This window comes from Entelurus aequoreus, linkage group LG05, assembly GCF_033978785.1.
Source record: "Entelurus aequoreus isolate RoL-2023_Sb linkage group LG05, RoL_Eaeq_v1.1, whole genome shotgun sequence".
NCBI classification, from domain to species: Eukaryota; Metazoa; Chordata; class Actinopteri; order Syngnathiformes; family Syngnathidae; genus Entelurus; species Entelurus aequoreus.
Window position 1 is genome coordinate 50,329,333 of NC_084735.1, and position 19,640 is coordinate 50,348,972.

At 38.4% G+C, this 19,640-nt stretch overlaps 1 protein-coding gene across 1 annotated transcript in view; it reads right to left on the reverse strand.

Annotated features, from left to right (window-relative positions):
• Positions 1-19,640, reverse strand: part of hnrnpl (heterogeneous nuclear ribonucleoprotein L) — a 37,602-nt gene that overhangs the window by 6,023 nt on the left and 11,939 nt on the right. Inside the window, exons 3-12 of the mRNA XM_062048310.1 lie at positions 17,361-17,598; positions 14,975-15,062; positions 13,730-13,824; positions 12,778-12,850; positions 1,927-1,962; positions 1,656-1,724; positions 749-993; positions 549-670; positions 255-459; positions 124-181 (exon numbers count right to left, since the gene is read on the reverse strand). Of these exons, the coding sequence (XP_061904294.1) occupies positions 124-181; positions 255-459; positions 549-670; positions 749-993; positions 1,656-1,724; positions 1,927-1,962; positions 12,778-12,850; positions 13,730-13,824; positions 14,975-15,062; positions 17,361-17,598 (1,229 nt within the window). The remainder of the gene's footprint in view (positions 1-123; positions 182-254; positions 460-548; positions 671-748; positions 994-1,655; positions 1,725-1,926; positions 1,963-12,777; positions 12,851-13,729; positions 13,825-14,974; positions 15,063-17,360; positions 17,599-19,640) is intronic.

Here is a 19,640-nt window from a genome sequence, read left to right on the forward strand (position 1 = left end):
TCCTATGATTTGTAATCTAACTCAGAATCAATTTATAACTTTTATCTGTTGAATATTTCACGAACATTAGTACCTGTTACCAATGTATTACAATGAAAAATAAAATGTAAAATAACTACTCACTCTTTCCAGTGAAGAGTTTCACACTTGCAGGGCTCTTGATTCCTAAGTCTTCACAGACCTGCAAGGAAAGCATGCTTCAGTAAAACAAATACAGGGAACATTTTAGTTCAAAGTCTTGTGGCTTTTCTAACCTGTTTGAAAACCTCCTCAGAAATGTCAGGCTGAGCATTGAAGAAATGCAAGACATTGCTTGGGTGCTGGATACGGTTCTTGGCTGCCTGTTCTGGAGACGTGAAGCGGTTGTTGCGGGAGCCGTGGAAGTCTTTGAAGCTACTGGTGTTGTCGTCTAACTGGTAGCTCAGAGGTCCTGGAACAATAGCCTGCTGCTTTGACACACTATGGAGGAAAATACAAACATTTTTATCACAGCATTGAAAGGGTCTCTCGTCCACAACTTCTAAGATTTTAAGACCGTTGCTGCTTACCAGACGTTGAGTTTTTGCCCAAAGAGGAAGTTGTTGTTAAGATGTGTGATGGCTCGGTCCACAGAGTAACAGTCACCCATTTCAACCATTGCAGCCCCAGGCTTGCTCTTCATGAACTTAATCTGCAGGAAACACAAATGTGCAGCTGACTACACACCATCAAAATGTAATTCATTACAACTTCAAATAGGTCCACTCACCCTCTCCACATTTCCATAAAGGCAGAAGATGTTGAAGACCTTGTCAGCATTGATCTTTGAGGGCTCAAGGCCATACACCATGAGAACGGGAGAGTCCGCGTGAGGACCATACTCAGGGGCTGGTGGCCCGTATCCAGGACCGTAGCGCTGATTACCGCGACCACGTCCACCCATGCCTGGCCCCATGCGGTGGGGTGGACCATAGGTGTCATCATTGTAGGCATGATAACCCCCTTGAGGGCCAGCTTTAAAATAAAGGGTGGAAAATGAAGTAAGCAAAGTCTTCATCATTTAAAGCATTCACAGTATTTCACTTTCAGCATAATTCCAAAATTGACTACATTAATTTGTTTCCTCAAAATTCTAAGCTGAGGCGCATGTACATTGTAAATTTGGAGTCCACCCGTGGTAAATTTAATTGACATGATTTAGAAGGCACACACCTGCCTTTAGAACAAAAAAAAGGTCCCACAGTTGACAGTGCATTTTAGCACCCAAACCAAGCAGGGAGGATTTATCAAGATTTATTTAATCAAGATTTGTGTTTTCAGGCACAAATATTGGGAAAGGGTACAGTAAACAATTCTGCTACTTTGAAGGTCCCAAAGAGCAGAGTGGCCTCCATTATCAGTAAATGGAAAAAGTTCAGAACCACCAGTGCCCAATGATAGGTGTGCCAAGCCTGTGGCATCATATTGAAAAATATTACGGAATGTGCATCAACAAAGTATTGAGCAAAGGCTGTGAATACTTATTGTGTGATCAAAAAAAAGCAAATATGTGTCAAACTTTGGGATGATTTTTATTTAGGAATGAGGTTGCAACATAAAATGTGAAAAAGTGAAGCACTGTGAATACTTTGTGGATGCACTGTGTGTGAGGTTGGAATTATTTAAAGAATATATACCAAAGTCAGGTGGGTGGTCTCCAAGAAGAGCAGGCTGCCTCTGGCGTTTGTTGGAATTGGCATTTGGATCTACAAGCAATGATATTCATTAGATTTCTTCACAAAAACCATCATGCATTTGGAGATTCCTTATGCTACGGGGGAAAAGTGGTTTGCATGCAGCAGGAGCACCTTGCACTTTCAAATTAAAACGACCAAAGTTACTACTTTATCATCAAGTTCACGACATAATGGAGATTTCTTCTATACGGTCATGGCTTTACAAACACACCTTGTGAATTGTTCCAATTGCCTTCGCCATCAGCATCTGTGTAAGTACACATATATAATCATCAAATCCAAAGTTGAAGCAGAAAACATACATTTGGCAATGTGCCATTACCACCTCTGCAGCTGGGAACAATATATGGTAAGCAACATTGGACTGCAAAATGAATTCATGGAATGTACCAGTAATTCATTAGTCGAGAAGCCAAAACACAAAACAAAAATACAGTACAGACACTAAAAGTACACATTCATGAACATAATACAACGTCTATTCAACCATTATATACCGTAATTTCCGGACTATAAGCCGCTACTTTTTCCCCTCGTTCTGGTCCCTGCGGCTTATACAAGGGTGCGGCTTATTTACGGCCTGTTCTTCTCTGACACCGACGAAGAGGATTTCGGTGGTTTTAGTACGCGGGAGGAAGACGATGACACAATGATTAAAGACTGACTTTTCATATACCGGTAGGCTGGTTATTTTGATAACGTACAGGCGAGCACTTTGTATTACTTTGCACCGTTGTATTATTTGTACTCTGCACGAATGCTGTTCGCCATGTCAAAGATGTGAAAGTTTGATTGAATGATTGAAAGATTTATTGTTAATAAATGGGACGCTTTGCGTTCCTAAACAGTCATCTCTGTCCCGACAATCCCCTCCGTGGTAGCAGGAACCCCTATATACTACGGTAATTACACATCAAAACCCTGCGGCTTATAGTCAGGTGCGGCTTATATATGGAGCAATCTGTATTTTCCCCTAAATTTAGCTGGTGCGGCTTATAGTCAGGTGCGGCTTATAGTCCGGAAATTACGGTAGGTTTATTTATCGGCATCACCTATTATTAGTCCATTATGTACAAACCCCGTTTCCATGAGTTGGGAAATTGTATTAGATGTACCGTAAATATAAACGGAATACAATGATTTGCAAATCCTTTTTAACCCATATTCAATTGAATGCAATACAAAGACAAGATATTTGATGTTCAAACTCAAACTTAATTTTTTTTTTGCAAATAATTAACTTAGAATTTCATGGCTGCAACACGTGCCAAAGTAGTTGGGAAAGGGCATGTTCACCACTGTGTTACATGGCCTTTCCTTTTAACAACACTCAGTAAACAATTGGGAACTGAGGAGACATATTTTTTAAGCTTCTCAGGTGGAATTCTTTCCCATTCTTGCTTGATGTACAGCTTAAGTTGCTCAACAGTCCGTGGGTCTCGGTTGTGGTATTTTAGGCTTCATAATGCACCACACATTTTCAATGGGAGACAGGTCTGGACTACAGGCAGGCCAGTCTAGTACCCGCACTCTTTTACTATGAAGCCACGTTGATGTAACACGTGGCTTGGCATTGCCTTGCTGAAATAAGCAGGGTCCATGGTAATGTTGCTTGGATGGCAATATATGTTGCTCCAAAACCTGTATGTACCTTTCAGCATTTATGGCACCTTCACAGATGTGTAAGTTACCCATGTCTCGGGCACTAATACACCCCCATACCATCACAGATGCTGGCTTTTCAACTTTGCGCCTAGAACAATCCGGATGGTTCTTTTCCTCTTTAGTCCGGAGGACACGACGTCCACAGTTTCCAAAAACAATTTGAAATGTGGACTCGTCAGACCACAGAACACTTTTCCACTTTGTATCAGTCCATCTTAGATGAGCTCCGGCCCAGCGAAGCCGACGGCGTTTCTGGGTGTTGTTGATAAACGGTTTTCGCCTTGCATAGGAGAGTTTTAACTTGCACTTACAGATGTAGCGACCAACTGTAGTTACTGCCAGTGGGTTTCTGAAGTGTTCCTGAGCCCATGTGGTGATATCCTTTACACACTGATGTCGTTTGTTGATGCAGTACAGCCCGAGGGATTGAAAGTCACAGGCTTAGCTGCTTATGTGCAGTGATTTCTTCAGATTCTCTGAACCCTTTGATGATATTACGGACCGTAGATGGGGTGAAATCCCTAAATTCCTTGCAATAGCTGGTTGAGAAAGGTTTTTCTTAAACCGTTCAACAATTTGCTCACACATTTGTTGACAAAGTGGTGACCCTCGCCCCATCCTTGTTTGTGAATGACTGAGCATTTCATGGAATCTACTTTTATACCCAATCATGGCACCCACCTGTTCTCAATTTGCCTGCTCACCTGTGGGATGTTCCAAATAAGTGTTTGATGAGCATTCCTCAACTTTATCAGTATTTATGGCCACCTTTCCCAACTTCATTGTCACATGTTGCTGGCATCAAATTCTAAAGTTAATGATTTGCAAAAAAAAAAAGTTTATCAGTTTGAACATCAAATATGTTGTCTTTGTAGCATATTCAACTGAATATGGGTTGAAAATGATTTGCAAATCATTGTATTCTGTTTATTTACATCTAACACAATTTTCCAACTCATATGGAAACAGGGTTTGTAAATAAAGATGTAATTACCCCCAGGGATGTGTCAGTACCAATTCCCATTACCTGGGAAATGATACAGGTACTCAACAGTACCAATTTTGCTTACTTTTGTGTGTGTTCATGTGGGCATAAATGTTAATTGGTTTAATCTCCTGAAGGAATCAATAAAGTACTATCTATCTATCTATCTATCTATCTATCTAATATTGAATAATATATAATTATATACAAATAAAAATTAGTATTTAACCCTGATATAACTGTCTTGTTTTCTTACACTTCTGAGTCATTTGCAAGTAGATTGGAACCACAATTTACGAACTCCTCTATTTGCAAACTTTTCGTTCAACAAACTTTTAGATCGAGCGAAATATGCCTTCATGTGCAAACCATGTCTCTGTGCACAAACTCTTTATTCAATCATTCGTTTTGTCCCGCCTGCAGCCATTTTGTACCATAGGGAGCAGTATCTTTGTAAAGGTGGAGCCGTCCACGTCACTAGCTGCGCAGTACAGTACACAACTAGTCACTTCTCAGCGCTTCAGAATTTGTGCCTTTTGTGTTTTTTCACTTTTTGACAAATTTTGTTCATTTTGCTAACTCAATATGAGTCCCAAAAAGACAACAGACCAGCGTGCAAGGAAGGAGGGAATCGCTATGGAGTTAAGAAAAGACTATTTGTGAGGAGTACATTATTGGCGCTCGCAAGTGTAGAAGAATCGATGAAGCAGGTTTTTCCCCTCAGCAAGTTTTAATTAGAATGAGATATGACTTTTCAGGAAAAATATGCCAAAGCAAACATATCACATCAGAGGAGAACACTACTTCTTGTTCAGCAGTGCCTCTACCAAGATGTTTGTGATTTCTGATCGCTTGTGAGGGCACCAAAGGGACTTCTGTGTGTGCGCTAGGGTTGTATGGTACACCGGAACTAATAAAGTACAGTCGTACTAATGAATTAAAAACGGTAATTTACTGCTTCTAAAAACTACAGGTCCTTTTCCCCCGGACATGACAGCACACCGTCGTCACGTCGTGACATTGCTGGTAAAACGGGCAGAGGCGCATGTTCGGCAACGCACACGTACGGAGTACTTACAAACAGACAATGTGGAGACAAACGAGGGAGAATGGACGCATTTTGGCTTCAAAACTAACGATAAAGCTGAACCTATAAACTCTTAAGCGCAGCTCTTCAAGAGGCGCCTTAAAACAGTGTTTTTTAACCATTGGGCCTATTGTTGGGCCGCCAAAAATATATTGGTTTCTCAGCCGTGGTCCGTATGGGCTGCAGTGGTACTCAGTTGTACACACTTTTCCACCACCTGTGGCAGTAATGACAATATCAAACAAACAGAAGAAGTCTGAAGCTAAAGTATTTTTATTTGCAATGTAACTTTATTGGCAGGTTAGTTAAGAAACAGGTTTACCATTAATTTAGTGTATTTATTTTAGCACTACTATAAATAATTGTAAGTAAATGTAGTTTTCTTCGGTTATTTATGATTCCTTTCTAGTACAGTATATTTGGTTACCGGTAGTACGTATTTTTCTAATCCGCTTGACCTAATCCTAAAGTGTATAAATGATATAATCTCTTGGTTTCCTATCATTTGACAAGGTTGTAAACTGTAAGTAAGTTAGCTATAATTATTGAATATGAATAAAATCAAAAGTAAGATTACTAGTGAGCCCCATGTTCCTCTGTAGTGGAATAGTTGGGCCCCGAGGTAAAAAAGGTTAAGAACACGCTTTATAACAGTGTGCTAGTGGCTAACGTCCATCTGCAGTCGGCAGTGTTTTAGCTAGTTCTAAATCACCAATCTTTGCCTCCATTGCAACAAATAAACTTTGTTTGTTACGAGTGCCATCCAGACAGGATGAGGAATAGCTTAACATGCTTCACTACACTGTAGGAGGATACATTAGCTCACCGGTAACAGCAAGCTAGCGCTCCTGAATGTAAACAAATGCCATGGGTGGATCTATACACATATCGACGACGATACCAAGTACAAGAGCCGTATATAGTCGATACTACAATGACTACATTGATATTTTGCTATCACAAAATCTTTAGACTTTTTTTTATAGTTTATAAAGTCAGGAACTACGTGCCTGGTCACAGGAAAACTTAAATGACTAAGAAATTACCCTATAACTTCGTATTGGATTGATACAAAAATCTGGAGTATCTCCCAAAACCAATGCAAAGTATCAAACAACAGAAGAATAAATGCTTTATACATTTTAACAGAAGTGTAGATAGAACATGTTAAAACAGAAAGTAAGCACATATTAACAGTAAATGAACAAGTAGATGAATAAAATTTTTTTTACCACTTGTCCCACATAATTTTGACAAAATAGAATGGAAAATGACAATATGTTACTGCATATGTCAGCAGCCAAATTAGGAGCCTTTGTTTGTTTATTTACTACTAAAAAAATTATTTTTCTAGTGTGTTTATTATCCTATTTAATGCCGAAATTGTTATTTGATAAACATGTTTAATGTATCCTAAGATTGTCTGTTCAAATAAAGCCAATTACATTTATTTGTGGTACCCTTTATTTTGAAAAGTATCAAAATACATTTTGGTACAGGTACCAAAATATTGGTAACGTGACAACCCGAGTGTGCACGTGCTGGTCTAGCAGCGCATACAGGACAGAAGTTTCTCATTGTTGTTATGGTTTATTAATAAAGAGGAAGTTGATATATCACTCCTTTGTTATGTTTGTTTGATATACAATACTTTATATCGTGTACAAACCTTTACTAAAATATTGTCGAGGCTGGAACCTGTTATTCATGTTTACATTGTTTCATAGTGAGAAATTACCTTCACTATACAAACTTTTCGATTTACAAACCCTGTTCAAGAACCAATGAGGTTCGCAAATCTTAGTTATACTGTATGTACTCATCAGTTTGTCCTTGGTGTGTTGCAGCAGTCAGGAAGTAGTCTTTGCCATTTAAGTTGAATGTGCCACTCTTGTCTTTTGTTGAACCCTACAAATTGTTTATACTGTAACTACTGTACTTATCACATACTATTTGATTGTATGTAAAGTATATCTTAGTTGTTTTCATTACCAAATTTAGAGATGTTAAAATTGCCATGTATATTCACTAATGCTAATCAGCATATAAAATGTGAATTAGCATCAAGCTAGTACATTTTGAAAAGTAGAGCCTGACTGTTTATGCTTTCTATCAGACATGCTTGCGTAGTTTGCATGGGAAATTGACTGCGCTATAAATACGCCTGTTAAACCTTCAAATGCTTGAGCCGGTGCCAAGTTTGCGACCCAAAGTGACGACATGTGCAACAAAAGGTATCAAAATGTGATACTGTTTGATTTTATGTGAATCGGTACACGGTAGTACCGACAGAATTCTGTTGGTACCTATAAAAGTACAACATTCTGTATCCATCCCTAACTAGACCATACATTTTATTTACACATAAATGCAAACATATCTCTCATTACCTAAATAAATTCGCACTAATTTTACTTAAATTATTTTTTCTATCATGACTGCAGTCAAGGCAAACTTTGTGTCACTTGAGAAAACAAACAGTTGCTGAAATAAGCACGAAAAAAAATATAAGTGTCAAAACACATTTTTTTCAATTTTGTAACACTTTTCAGAACTTGATATAGCCGATAGAAGATAACATGGTTGATAGTGCATTACAACTTCATACTCCTGGATACATAAGTAGAGGGTAATCAATAGACGTTATAGGCAGATTTTTTTTTTGTAACCTCATCTCATTAGTACAAACCTTCCCTGCCACTATTGCTATTAGCTAATTAGTACAGCATATTAAGAGTAAACTAAAAGACAACAGGAACAGTGATTTTGGTCAACAAACAAATAAGTCATTTTTTTTTTATCAATAAATGAGTTTTTCTCTCAGTAATACTTACAGCACCGTACATGAAGCATTGCATACAGTTGGCAGGTAGGGGGCAGTCTTCACCAAGGATGCTATCCTCCAACCTTTGACTCCAGCCTCAACTCAAGTCTCCCTCTTCATTATTTTTTTTTCTTTCCTTCCTTCCTTCCTTGCATCCCCACCACCAGAGAGATAAGTACAGCCACGCGTCCATGCTGGTTTCTTGCTTGCTGCAATTCCGTTTTCCCCCCAAAAGTTGCTATGACAAGCAGTTCCAAGCTTACCGTGCTCTGACCACAAAGCAGGATAATTGCATCATTTGAGAGTGGGCTGTCTTTCCACAGACACACTGAGCGAAACCTGCATCACACAGGAGGTGGTAAAAGGTATCACTGTGGGCCAGTGGACAAAAAGGAAAATGAAACAATGAAAAACTACAGAACAGCACAGATAGAAGGGAAACAGTGGGAAGATAGAGGGGGAAAACAGAACACCAGTCCAAAAATGTAGAGCTTTGGAAGCAATCTGTAATCTGTTTGCATCTGTGCTTGTATGCTTGTTGAATGTTTGACACTTGTGTCTTCCTGGCCCCCCCGTGGGTTATTTCTTCTTGTGTAGAAATGGGCGCTTTGTTTACTAGCGGATGGTCACTTGCAGGAAAAAAGACTAGCGCTTGACAGACAGTAAGTCGCCTGGTATATTTGCATGATGATGTGCTGTTCCCCACTGTGTGCAGCCATGGATGTTCAGCTCGTAGTGTCATGTGTTCGGCACAGGAAGGTGGAGTCGTGCAGTATTAATGTCTCAACAAGAGAAGGGCCTCTTATTTTAGTTATCTGCCAGAGTATGTGGTGTCATCTGTTCCCTGGTCAGCGGAGTACCTGAAAACTCCTTTGTGGCTCTCTGTGGCTGTGTTATAGAGACATATCTTGAGGGCCCCAACGGCTAGTAGGTGCGGCCAACCCGCCCAGACCGTCAATGTGCTGTGTCAAAAATGGCTGCTCCTCAAGGATCTGGAGATGAGATGTGCTGTACTGGTAAACTGGTGGTGGTGGATGCTTATCAATCTGTCAAGATCGGTTGGTGTTGGTTATAGGAGATGTTTGCGTGGCCTTTTAGTATTTCTGTCCTTCAAAATGAAGGTGTTCGTCCATCACCAAAAATAATATGCATCCCAATGTCAGTCCCTTGTAGTGGAGAAAGTTGTGACGATGGACTTGCTATGATGAAGTACTGAGTTGAGGTTGTGTTCCAGTGTTTTGATGTCCCATTGTGTCCAATGTATCCTGAAGTGTAGATTTGCATGAATTATGGCTTTGGGTGCTCTTGTACTGTTGCTGTAGGTAGAAGTTGTTGTGTCTGCTTCGAAAATGAGGTAAGCCTGTATGGGTTCTCACAGTGAGGACACAAGGAGTTCCTCACCTTAATAAGGCAGCACAAATAAAATGAGAATAGCAATAAACCTCTAAAATGAAAAGATGTGTGACACACCAGCATTTTGTCATGTCTATGCGCTATTGTAGTTGTGTATTACTTCAAATTGTTTCCCCGAAATATAGATAAAAAAGAAATGACAACATTTACAGTTCTTAAAATTTCTGGCAAATTTTTGAACAGCTTGCATTCTGCCTTGGATTTGATAGCCAATTTCTCTCTCTTCGACTCCCTCTTCCTCTCCAAATGCAAACATCATAAAGAGTACAAACAATGTTTATTCTATTAGCCAACTTCCTTTATCTGAATAGCCATTTGTTATTTATAGCATGAAATAAATATATTGCGGTCATGTTTGTTTAAAACTGATTCAACTATTCAATGTCAAAATACAAACAGTAGAAATAATGAACAAAATGTCAGCTACTGTGTTGTTCTAAAACACCAATGAGAATGAAATGTAGCATTTAGACAGGCTATACCAGGGGTTGGCAACCTTTACCACTCAAAGAGCCATTTTGGCAAGTTTCACAAATTAAAGAAAATAATGGGAGCCACAAAAAAAAAAAATTAATTTAAAATGAAAAACACCGCATTTAAAGCTTAAATTGCTTTGTGCTATGTTAACCAGGAGTCTCAGACACACGCACTGGCACGCACTTTAATATGGAAATTTGATCTTAGTGCGGCCCGCGAGATTTAAATGAATGGCGCTTGATAGCGTCATACTTGCCCACCCTCTCATTATTTCCGGGAGACTCCCGAATAGCAGGGCGTGATGGCACTGCTTTTGGCGCCATCTACAGCATGCCCAAGCAGTGTACCTGCCCGACCACATGCAGAATGCAGCTTCAGCTTGCTCACGTAAGTGACAGCAAGGCGTACTAGGTCAGCAGCCACACAGCTTACATTGGCGGTAGCCGTACCGTATAAAACAACTTTAACACTGTTACGTTACAAATATGCACCACACTTTGAACCCACACCAAAAAAGAATGACAAACACATTTCCGGAGAACATCTGCACTGTAACACAACATAAACACAACACAACAAATACCCAGAATCCCATGCAGCACTAACTCTTCCGCTCAACCGACGCACGGAGGGGGGGGGGGGGGTGGCGCATATTTGTAACGTAACAATGTTAAAGTTGTTTTATACGGCTACCGTCAGTGTAAGCTGTGTGGCTGATGAGTAAGTATGCTTTGCTGTCTCCTACGTGCGCAAGTAAAAGCTACATATAACAGGTGGCCGGGCTGGCACGCTGTTTGTAAATGCTATAGAGGACAGTTACTGCAGTGCAATTAGGGCATGCCCTTAATTTAGTAATTAGAGTGAAAATAGGATTATATTTGCCCTGGGAGTTATCTAGGAGAGGCACTGAGATCCATAAGTCTCCTGGGAAAATCGGAGGGGTCGGCAAGTATGCAGCTGAGCCGCATCAGAGTGGTCAAAGAGCCGCATGCGGCTCCGGAGCCGCGGGTTGCCGACCCCTGGGCTATACTGTAACAAAAGGCATCACATGTCTGCCACAATCATGTGTGTTCTTAAATGTGTATTCCACGTCTTCCGTGTCGAGAGCAGTTTTGATTTGGACTTACATGGTAAACAACTAAAATGAATGTGCTGGCCATTGTTTTATCCAAACGCATACATTTTTCCAATTGTGGTCAAGTAGACGTATTGTTGGTGTCCTGGATGTTGTCTACATCGCTAAATGATACATCCAAGGAAGAGAATCACTCTGCCATCTTCCACTAGTTTTTTTAATATATAAATCGCCCGCTTGAATATTCCCTCTTCTCCGACTCTCGTCGTCATTTGGGTTGTGCGCGTCTGTCCACCCTATCTCGCCTCTGATTGGCCCGTTCGTAATGTGTTGCCCTAATCTTAACCAATCATGACTCATTATAGTAAACCAACAACCCAATAATGGATTTTCTTATACGTAAACCAACCAATCATCATTGATGTTTCCCGTATAGTTTGTCCCCCGCCCGTGGAGTTGCTACGCTCCATAGCTTAGATTTTTAAGATAATCATTTTTAATGGAAAATCGTAGTTTTTACCACTGGATGATCAAAAAACGTATTTGTTGGCAGGTATGGCAAAGAGACGGATCAAGATTTGAACACACATTGCAGGTCGGAAAAAACTAAGAAAAACGGAAAACAATTTTTTATATTTTCACAGCGATAAAGACAGATTTCCGACTATAGACGGAAAAATCACATGCCTGCTATATGTGGACCGCAGCTAACATGGCTTGCCAATACTTTTCGAAATATGAAATTGTCAATTACAATTGAACTTGACAAAGACAGGTTGTCAACATTGCTGCTTAGTGATCTTGAAGTTAACAATTCTACAACACATTTCACAAAAAATACCAGTTTAGATTAAAATGTTTATGTTGACCATATACGTCAATGTCGGCTTAAGCAGGCACTGTCAACATAAGCGGATCGACTGTATATGTGGACAGCAACCAGCAACATAGCTCGCTAATATTAAGTGAATGCTAAATAAAGTGAATTGTTAGAAAGGATACAAACCAATTAGATGCCAAACTGTTTCGTTGGGACCTTTAAATTGAGAGTTGACTTGTGAAATTATAAGTCAAGTTGCTGAATCAAAAAAAAAATTGCCATAACAAAATCTCCAAAATGTTTGCGAAAGTATTTACTGGACTAGACAAGGCAGGGGTGTGAGGTTGTGCAGCTGTCTCATGCTGTGGAAGGACCTATGTGGTGAACGATGCACTTGTTTAGGGCACTTACTGGGTGGACTACAGTGCTTTGAGCTATACTCATGCATACAATAAAGTACTGGCTGCCCATGAGGTTTCTCCTCATGTCCTTACTTTGTGACTGCAGTGTAGCAAGAAAATACATTGAAACGGTGACTGCATTGCAGGAATATTGCCTTGGAACACTAAGGTTAATGAACATGGTGGGTGGACAGAGGAATCGTAAATGAGCTCAAAGGCAATATCCCTGCAGTGTAGAGCCCTAACACCCAATACAGTGCATGAGAAATAGAAAAGAAGTAGGAAAGGGGAAAGAAGGGTTAGGGAGTGCAGTACCTTGGCCACTCAGACCGGGGTTTGTGTAGTCCCATGTGCCCTGGTCATTCTTGAAGACATTTAGGCGAGATGGCTGTGGATTTTTGTCAAAAAAATCAAATTAAAAATCATTCCTCAACATTAAGTATCATTTTAAAGGGAACTGCACTTTTTGGGGGGAATTTTGCCTATCGTTCACAATGAATATGAAAGACACGACAGTTGTTTTTTTGCATTCTAACTCAAACAAATGTAAATAAGTCTGCTTACAACGCAGCCAATGGTTCATTGTAGATCATGAATCATGCCTTTCACATTGATAGTAGATGGATGATAGAAGGATGAAAATGTAATTTGACAAGTTGGTACACTTTGACAGCCAATTTATACCCGGATATGGCGAGAACGACACGAAAAGACGCTTGGTTCCATCCCCTTTTTCTTCGGGAGGATTATGAGTCATTCATCATCTAAACAGGACAATAACAAGATTCTATCAGTTGGCATCCAAATGACAGCAGACCTTGTACAGTAAATCATGTTTTATTATGTCTGTTGGCTCTCATGAAGTCTGCAGTGAGCAGTAATCACTGCTGAAGGGGGAAGCAAATGTGAGGCGTTTTTTTTTTATTAATGCGGCGCGTATGCTTAAATTGAGCAAAATACATAAATATCAAATGTTATTATAAATATGCCCATTACTACATTACATATGTTCTTACAGCCTGTATATAAAACCTTAATGGAGGTGTTTAGATGTTTTTTAAGGGCTTTGTTGACAGAATAGAGTGACTCCCGTAGGCTCCATGTTAAGCGGACCTTTGATTGCATTTATTTAATATTTACAATGCATAAAAAAGAAAAACATGTGTGCTTCTCTTACAAAAGGGTTGTGAATGATGGGCAAAGTTCCAAAAAAGTGCAGGTCCCCTTTAACAGGCACAAATGTTGATTTGAGCCACCATACATTTACCTTGGCATATTCTATCTTCAGCGTGCAGCAACCGGAGTAGATGTCTGCCCCATTTAGCGAGGCTTTAGCCCTCTGGGCACTTTGGATGGAGTCAAATGTGGCAACGATATGTTAAGGAGAGTTTGAGCACATCTAATATTATGAACATCATTGCTGATACCTTTAGTGTATAACCAATTAATTGAGTACAGTGGTAACTCGGTTTTCATTAATAATTTCTTCCAAAAAGGGTAGACTAGGAGTAAATCGTCTAAAAACCAAAACTATTTTTCTCTTAAGAAATAATGTATATCCAATAAATCACAAACAGTTACAGTTAGTTAATGATTACAGTTTTACATGCAGAAAATAAAGTGAAATACATAAACATTACGATTTAGATCGATAAATGAATATTTACCATCAAGTTTACATTTATTGAAGATTCGTGTTCGCAAAGAAAGCGATAAGCTGAGAAGGAAAAAGGTGGAACCATGCGAACACCACTTTTGTACTTTTCCAAAATGTATTACTTGAATTTCTTGTGTTTTCTCGCTTTTTTTTAATCATGCCACAACACCCGCCAGAAATAATAACAATTATCAATAGATTTGATCTGTTACATACTTTTGATTTAAATACATCTTAAAGTTCTACAGTACAAACAAATGTTGTAAACAATGTACAGCTTAGCCATTAAAACAGACAAAATACTCTGACTAAACTTTGGGTAAAGCATAAGAAACACAACATGCAAAATAGTGGGTCTTCTAAGTGTTTTATGTTTACTCATATATATTTAGTTTGTATTAGTTATTTTTTCTAAATAACTTGGTCAAAATATTTCAATGTGTGTGTAAGTATTTTTTGAGCACATTTAACAGTACCGCGATAATCATAACCGTGATAATTTTGATCACGATAACCGTGATATGAAATTTTCATATCATTACATCTGTAGTGTATGAAAAACCGGGGCAAAATTCTGCCAAACATTTTCATCAGAAACTGAAACCTTGGAGTAATGAGGCATACAAAAAAAACGAGGAACCACTGTATGTCTAAAGCCTGTCAAGAGTAAACATACATTTTGGAGCAATTTAAATGATGACTGACACAGTTAAATATATTTTGTGAAGGCTTGCAGGAAGTACTACAAATTTGCTATATACCAATTGACTCACAATATAGGAATAAAAACAATTACAATATTAGTCCAACTGGAGTGAGTCAAAGAAAACTGACATACAAAAATGACAAAAGGATATTCGACCATGGCCTGAACACCATTCTTTCTGAAGATGACGATCCTTTGTACAGGACCACAGTTGTTACATACAGTGTATAACACATCCTGTAGAGAAGAATAGATTTGGTATGAAGTGAGGAAAAACATTATTTCATCATCTGCTGATTTTTATAACTAGACTGTTGGAGAGAGGGGGAGGGGGGGGGTTATAATTCATTTGTATTTGATGAAGTGGAAAAAAAGCATATGATTCATAAGCAAAACATGACTAAGTACTTGGTGGAGAAACCTTTGTTGTCAAGCATAGACATAGGGTTGGACACAAATATTAGGATGTATTTTGGTCCACTTGTCTTTACAGATTCTCTCCAAACCCCAAATATTTTCTGTGAGACAGTGGCTGGGTTTCTACAGGATCTCAATGTGCTTCGTTTTGAGCCACTTAAATGTTGGCAGTAATGTTTTGAGTCACTGTCATTTCGAAACGAAGACCTATTAACAACCCATTTTCAGTGTTCAGGCCAAGAGGTTATCACCCAAGATTATACAATACATGGCTATGTTCATCAGTACCTCAATGCAATGTAGTTTTCCTGTACCCTTCCTTCCATCGTCTTCCACTTATCTTCTTTGTCTTACTGGACTCTTTGCAGAGAAACAACCCCACAGCACAATATTTCATATTCAGCATTTCCCTGCCTCCAAACACCTCAAGTACATTTGAGGCCAAAGAGCTCAATCTTGTTCTGGGGCCGTACTTATCAAGCTTCTCAGAATTACTCCTAAGAAGTCTGCTAAGAGTTGACTTAAGAGTAAATAAATTCTTCGCTGAAAGCTGCACTTAAAAGTTAGTTATCAAGCGTCTTACTCACACTTTCAGCAAAGTGTAGGACTGAATCTTAAGTGTCACACTCAGAGCTGAATTACGACATTACTATGTGCCGTAAATGGAATTTTAGGTGACGTCATTTCTGTGTCCATAGAAATGACCAATCACGGAATGGAATCCGTTGTCTAAGAATAAAGAAATATCTTGGAAATATTTAAGTGGACAATGGGAGTGTATATTTTGACAATAAACTACAAAATAATACAAAACAAACTAGTCCCCGCTGGCATTCACGCTACCGCTACCTCTCTTCTGTCGCCCACACACTCACTGACGTCACTCACCTCACGGTATGTGTGTATACTCTACTGTCATAATATTTTCTTTCCAATTCATTAATTAGGCAACTAATTTGAAACTGGTGTGGGTGGCTCTATATATACTAGCCCACTGCAGCCACATGCAGAAATCAACATGGAATCGAAAAGTATTAAATCTGTGACAAAAATAATACCCGCTCTGTCTAAACGATACCGTTTGATCAGCTGCTCGTCATCAAACAAATCCAGAACATCGTTCCGCTCCCTGAATGTTCGCGCACGTCTCTCTCGCCTCAATGCCATCCCCTGCTGGCAACTCCTAACCACTTAAGAGACCTCTGAAGGTCTCTTAAATATCGTGGAGAGTAGGAGTGATTCTTAGACTTAAGAACGTTGATAAAAAGCTTTTATTCTTAAGTTTGAGAGTAGGACTAAATTTCGCAAATTCTCAGGACTTAAGTGTAAAATGGCACTCTAAGAAGCTTGATAAGTACGGCCCCTGATCTCACACATCAAATTCTCCCAAGATGTGTGTGAGTAAATCAGGTGTTGATTGTCAATCTTCAACTAGAGACTTCTTGAGTAGGAGAACCTTGCGGCAGTGAAGGATCTCAATCTATTACAGTAAATTGTGTTACTAATGCTGTTCTTGCTGACTGTTATGGACTGTGGTCCAAAACATTTTGACATCCATAACCATATCTTCCTTTCTTTTGGGCTGGTCCCTCACATTTACTCCACTAAATGACATTTAGTGGGGTAACTTTGGAGTTAGGGGAATTGACAGTTACTTTATACTTCTTCCAGTTTCAAATAATGGCTTCTTTCTCACCAACCTTGTGTGGGTCTACAATCTTGTCCATGAGGTCCTTTGAGAGCTCTCTGGTTTTGACCGTGTTGATGGAGAGATTTGAATGGAGTAGAATGATTCAGTGACATGCGTCTTTTGTCCACATCAGTTGAGTTTGAGAGTACTAAATTATGACTAAATTGTGTGATTCATGGGCACATAACCCTAGTTAGTAGGGGGATCAAATATTCATTTCATTACAATAAACCTACCATTAAAATTATTGATTGTTCATATTGCATCTCTGTAAGGACAAAGACTTCGACAAATATTATGAGCACATTATGGGTTAAAATTTCTGCTTGTTGCTTAACTGTTAGTTGGCAGTTGGCATTAAATTACCCAAGTCATTTGTCTCTGCATATGAACATGCACACAACTCTTATAACACATATTCACATTACCGTTGTGATGGGATAGATGGGATTTATGATTGTGAGCAGCAACACATTGTTCACACTCCGGGTGTCGTCCGAGTCTCCTGGGCGAGAGATCTTTTGGCTTGTGGAATAATTGATGAAGGCAGGGTGGCCTGCAATGTAAACCTGGTTCTCAGCTGCAAATGTAACAGCATTGCTGGATCCATTTAAGTCTTCAAACTCCACCAAGGCTTGGCGCTTATTGGGCATCATTACCACAGAACTATGTTTGGGGGGGAGAAAAATTACAACCCATAAGATTGGCTCATCACACAAAGTCACATTTAAAAAAATGTTTTCTCAAAATACAAGATTAATATGAACATAGGCATACATCTCAAATAAACTATACAAAGGTGAATCAATAGAACTTTGGGGTCAAAGTCAACAAAAACTTGAAAAGTTAAATTTTGATAAAATTAACTGAAAAATTAGGGATGTAACCATATGAAAATGTAATATTACGGTTATTGTGACCATAATTATCACGGTTATCATCATTATCAAGGTATATTAGAATATGCTCAAAAAGTACTAATACACAATCTCTTATGACCTAGTTATTTTTATTTGTAATAACTAATAGACAAACGGTTAGAAAACCCACTATTTCGCATGTTTAACTTTTCTTATGCTTCACTGTGTCTTAGTATTTTATCTGTTTTAAAGGTTAAGCTTTTATTGTTTTAAATATTGGTTTGTACTGTAGCACTTTAAGATTTATTTTAAAATAAAAGTGTGTAACAAATGAAAGCTATTATTATCTAAGGTCTCTAGCAGGCGTTGTGGTGTCCTACTCTGTTCATGAGTCTTGTCTTGTATTCATGTTGGAATTTAAGCTAGCGAGCTGGCGCCAATCAGTCCATAAGTTTATCAAAATGCAGTTATCAATCACCGTTTTTCGATAATTTTAATTAAAAACAGTAACATTAACCGTGGTTATCATTATTGCCATTTATTGTTACATCCTTATGCAAATAATATTTACATTAGTACCATTTTCTAAATGCATTTTTCTAGCTAAAGATTATTTGTGCTACTCTACAAATGAAAGTGTCCTGTGGACAATTGCTGGGTTGTATATGAAGTAACGTCCAGTTGCTTCAGACTTCAGCACTTGGGGAGCAAACAAGCGTATTTGTAGCAAAAAGTCAAGTGAAAGCAGAGCAAAAATGCCGAAAACTTACTCGTGAACGGTTGCCCTTTTTTTTGTATTTTTATTTTTAATTTGGTCATTAGTTCATGTAAACAGTACACTTCAAGTGTATAGCAGATAAATAAATAAAAGTATCGGTTTACATTTCCCAAAAGCTTATAATGCCTACTAGGGCTGTGAATCTTTGGGTGTCCCACGATTCGATTCAATATCAATTATTGGGGTCAGGATTCGATTCAAAATCGATTTTTTTTTTCAATTTAACACGATTCTCGATTAAAAAACGATTTTTTTTTCCTGATTCAAAACGATTCTCTATTCATTCAATACATAGGATTTCAGCAGGATCTACCCCAGTCAGCTGACATGCAAGCAGAGTAGTAGATTTTTGTAAAAAGCTTTTATAATTGTAAATGACAATGTTTTATCAACTGATTGCAATAATGTAAATTTGTTTTAACTATTAAATGAACCAAAAATATGAGTTATTTTATCTTTGTGAAAATATTGGACACAGTGTGTTGTCAAGCTTATGAGATGCGATGCAAGTGTAAGCCACTACTGTTCTTTTTTTTTTTATATACATATATATATATATAAATGTCAATGAGGGATTTTTAATCACTGCAATGTTGAAATTGTAACTAATATTGATACTGTTGTTGATAATATTCATTTTTGTTTCACTACTTTTGGTTTGTTCTGTGTCGTGTTTGTGTCTCCTCCAGTGTTGCTGGGTCATTTTGGAATTGCATTGCATTGTTATGGTATTGTTGTGTATTGTTTTGTTGGATTGATTAATTAAAAAAATGTTTAAAAATAAATAAATAAATAAAATAAAATCGATTTTTTTTAAATGAGAATCGATTCTGAATCGCACAACGTGAGAATCGCGATTCAAATTCGAATCAATTTTTTCCCACACCCCTAATGCCTACCCTTTCCACGTTCACTTTGTACATGTCAAATAAAGACAAGAAAAGAAAAAAAACAAAAACAAAAAATCGATCTTGAGATAAAGAAACAATAGAAAAAGACTCTAGAGCAGGGGTATCAACCTCAAATACAGAGTGGGCCAACATTTTAAACTGAACAAAGCCGCGGGCCAA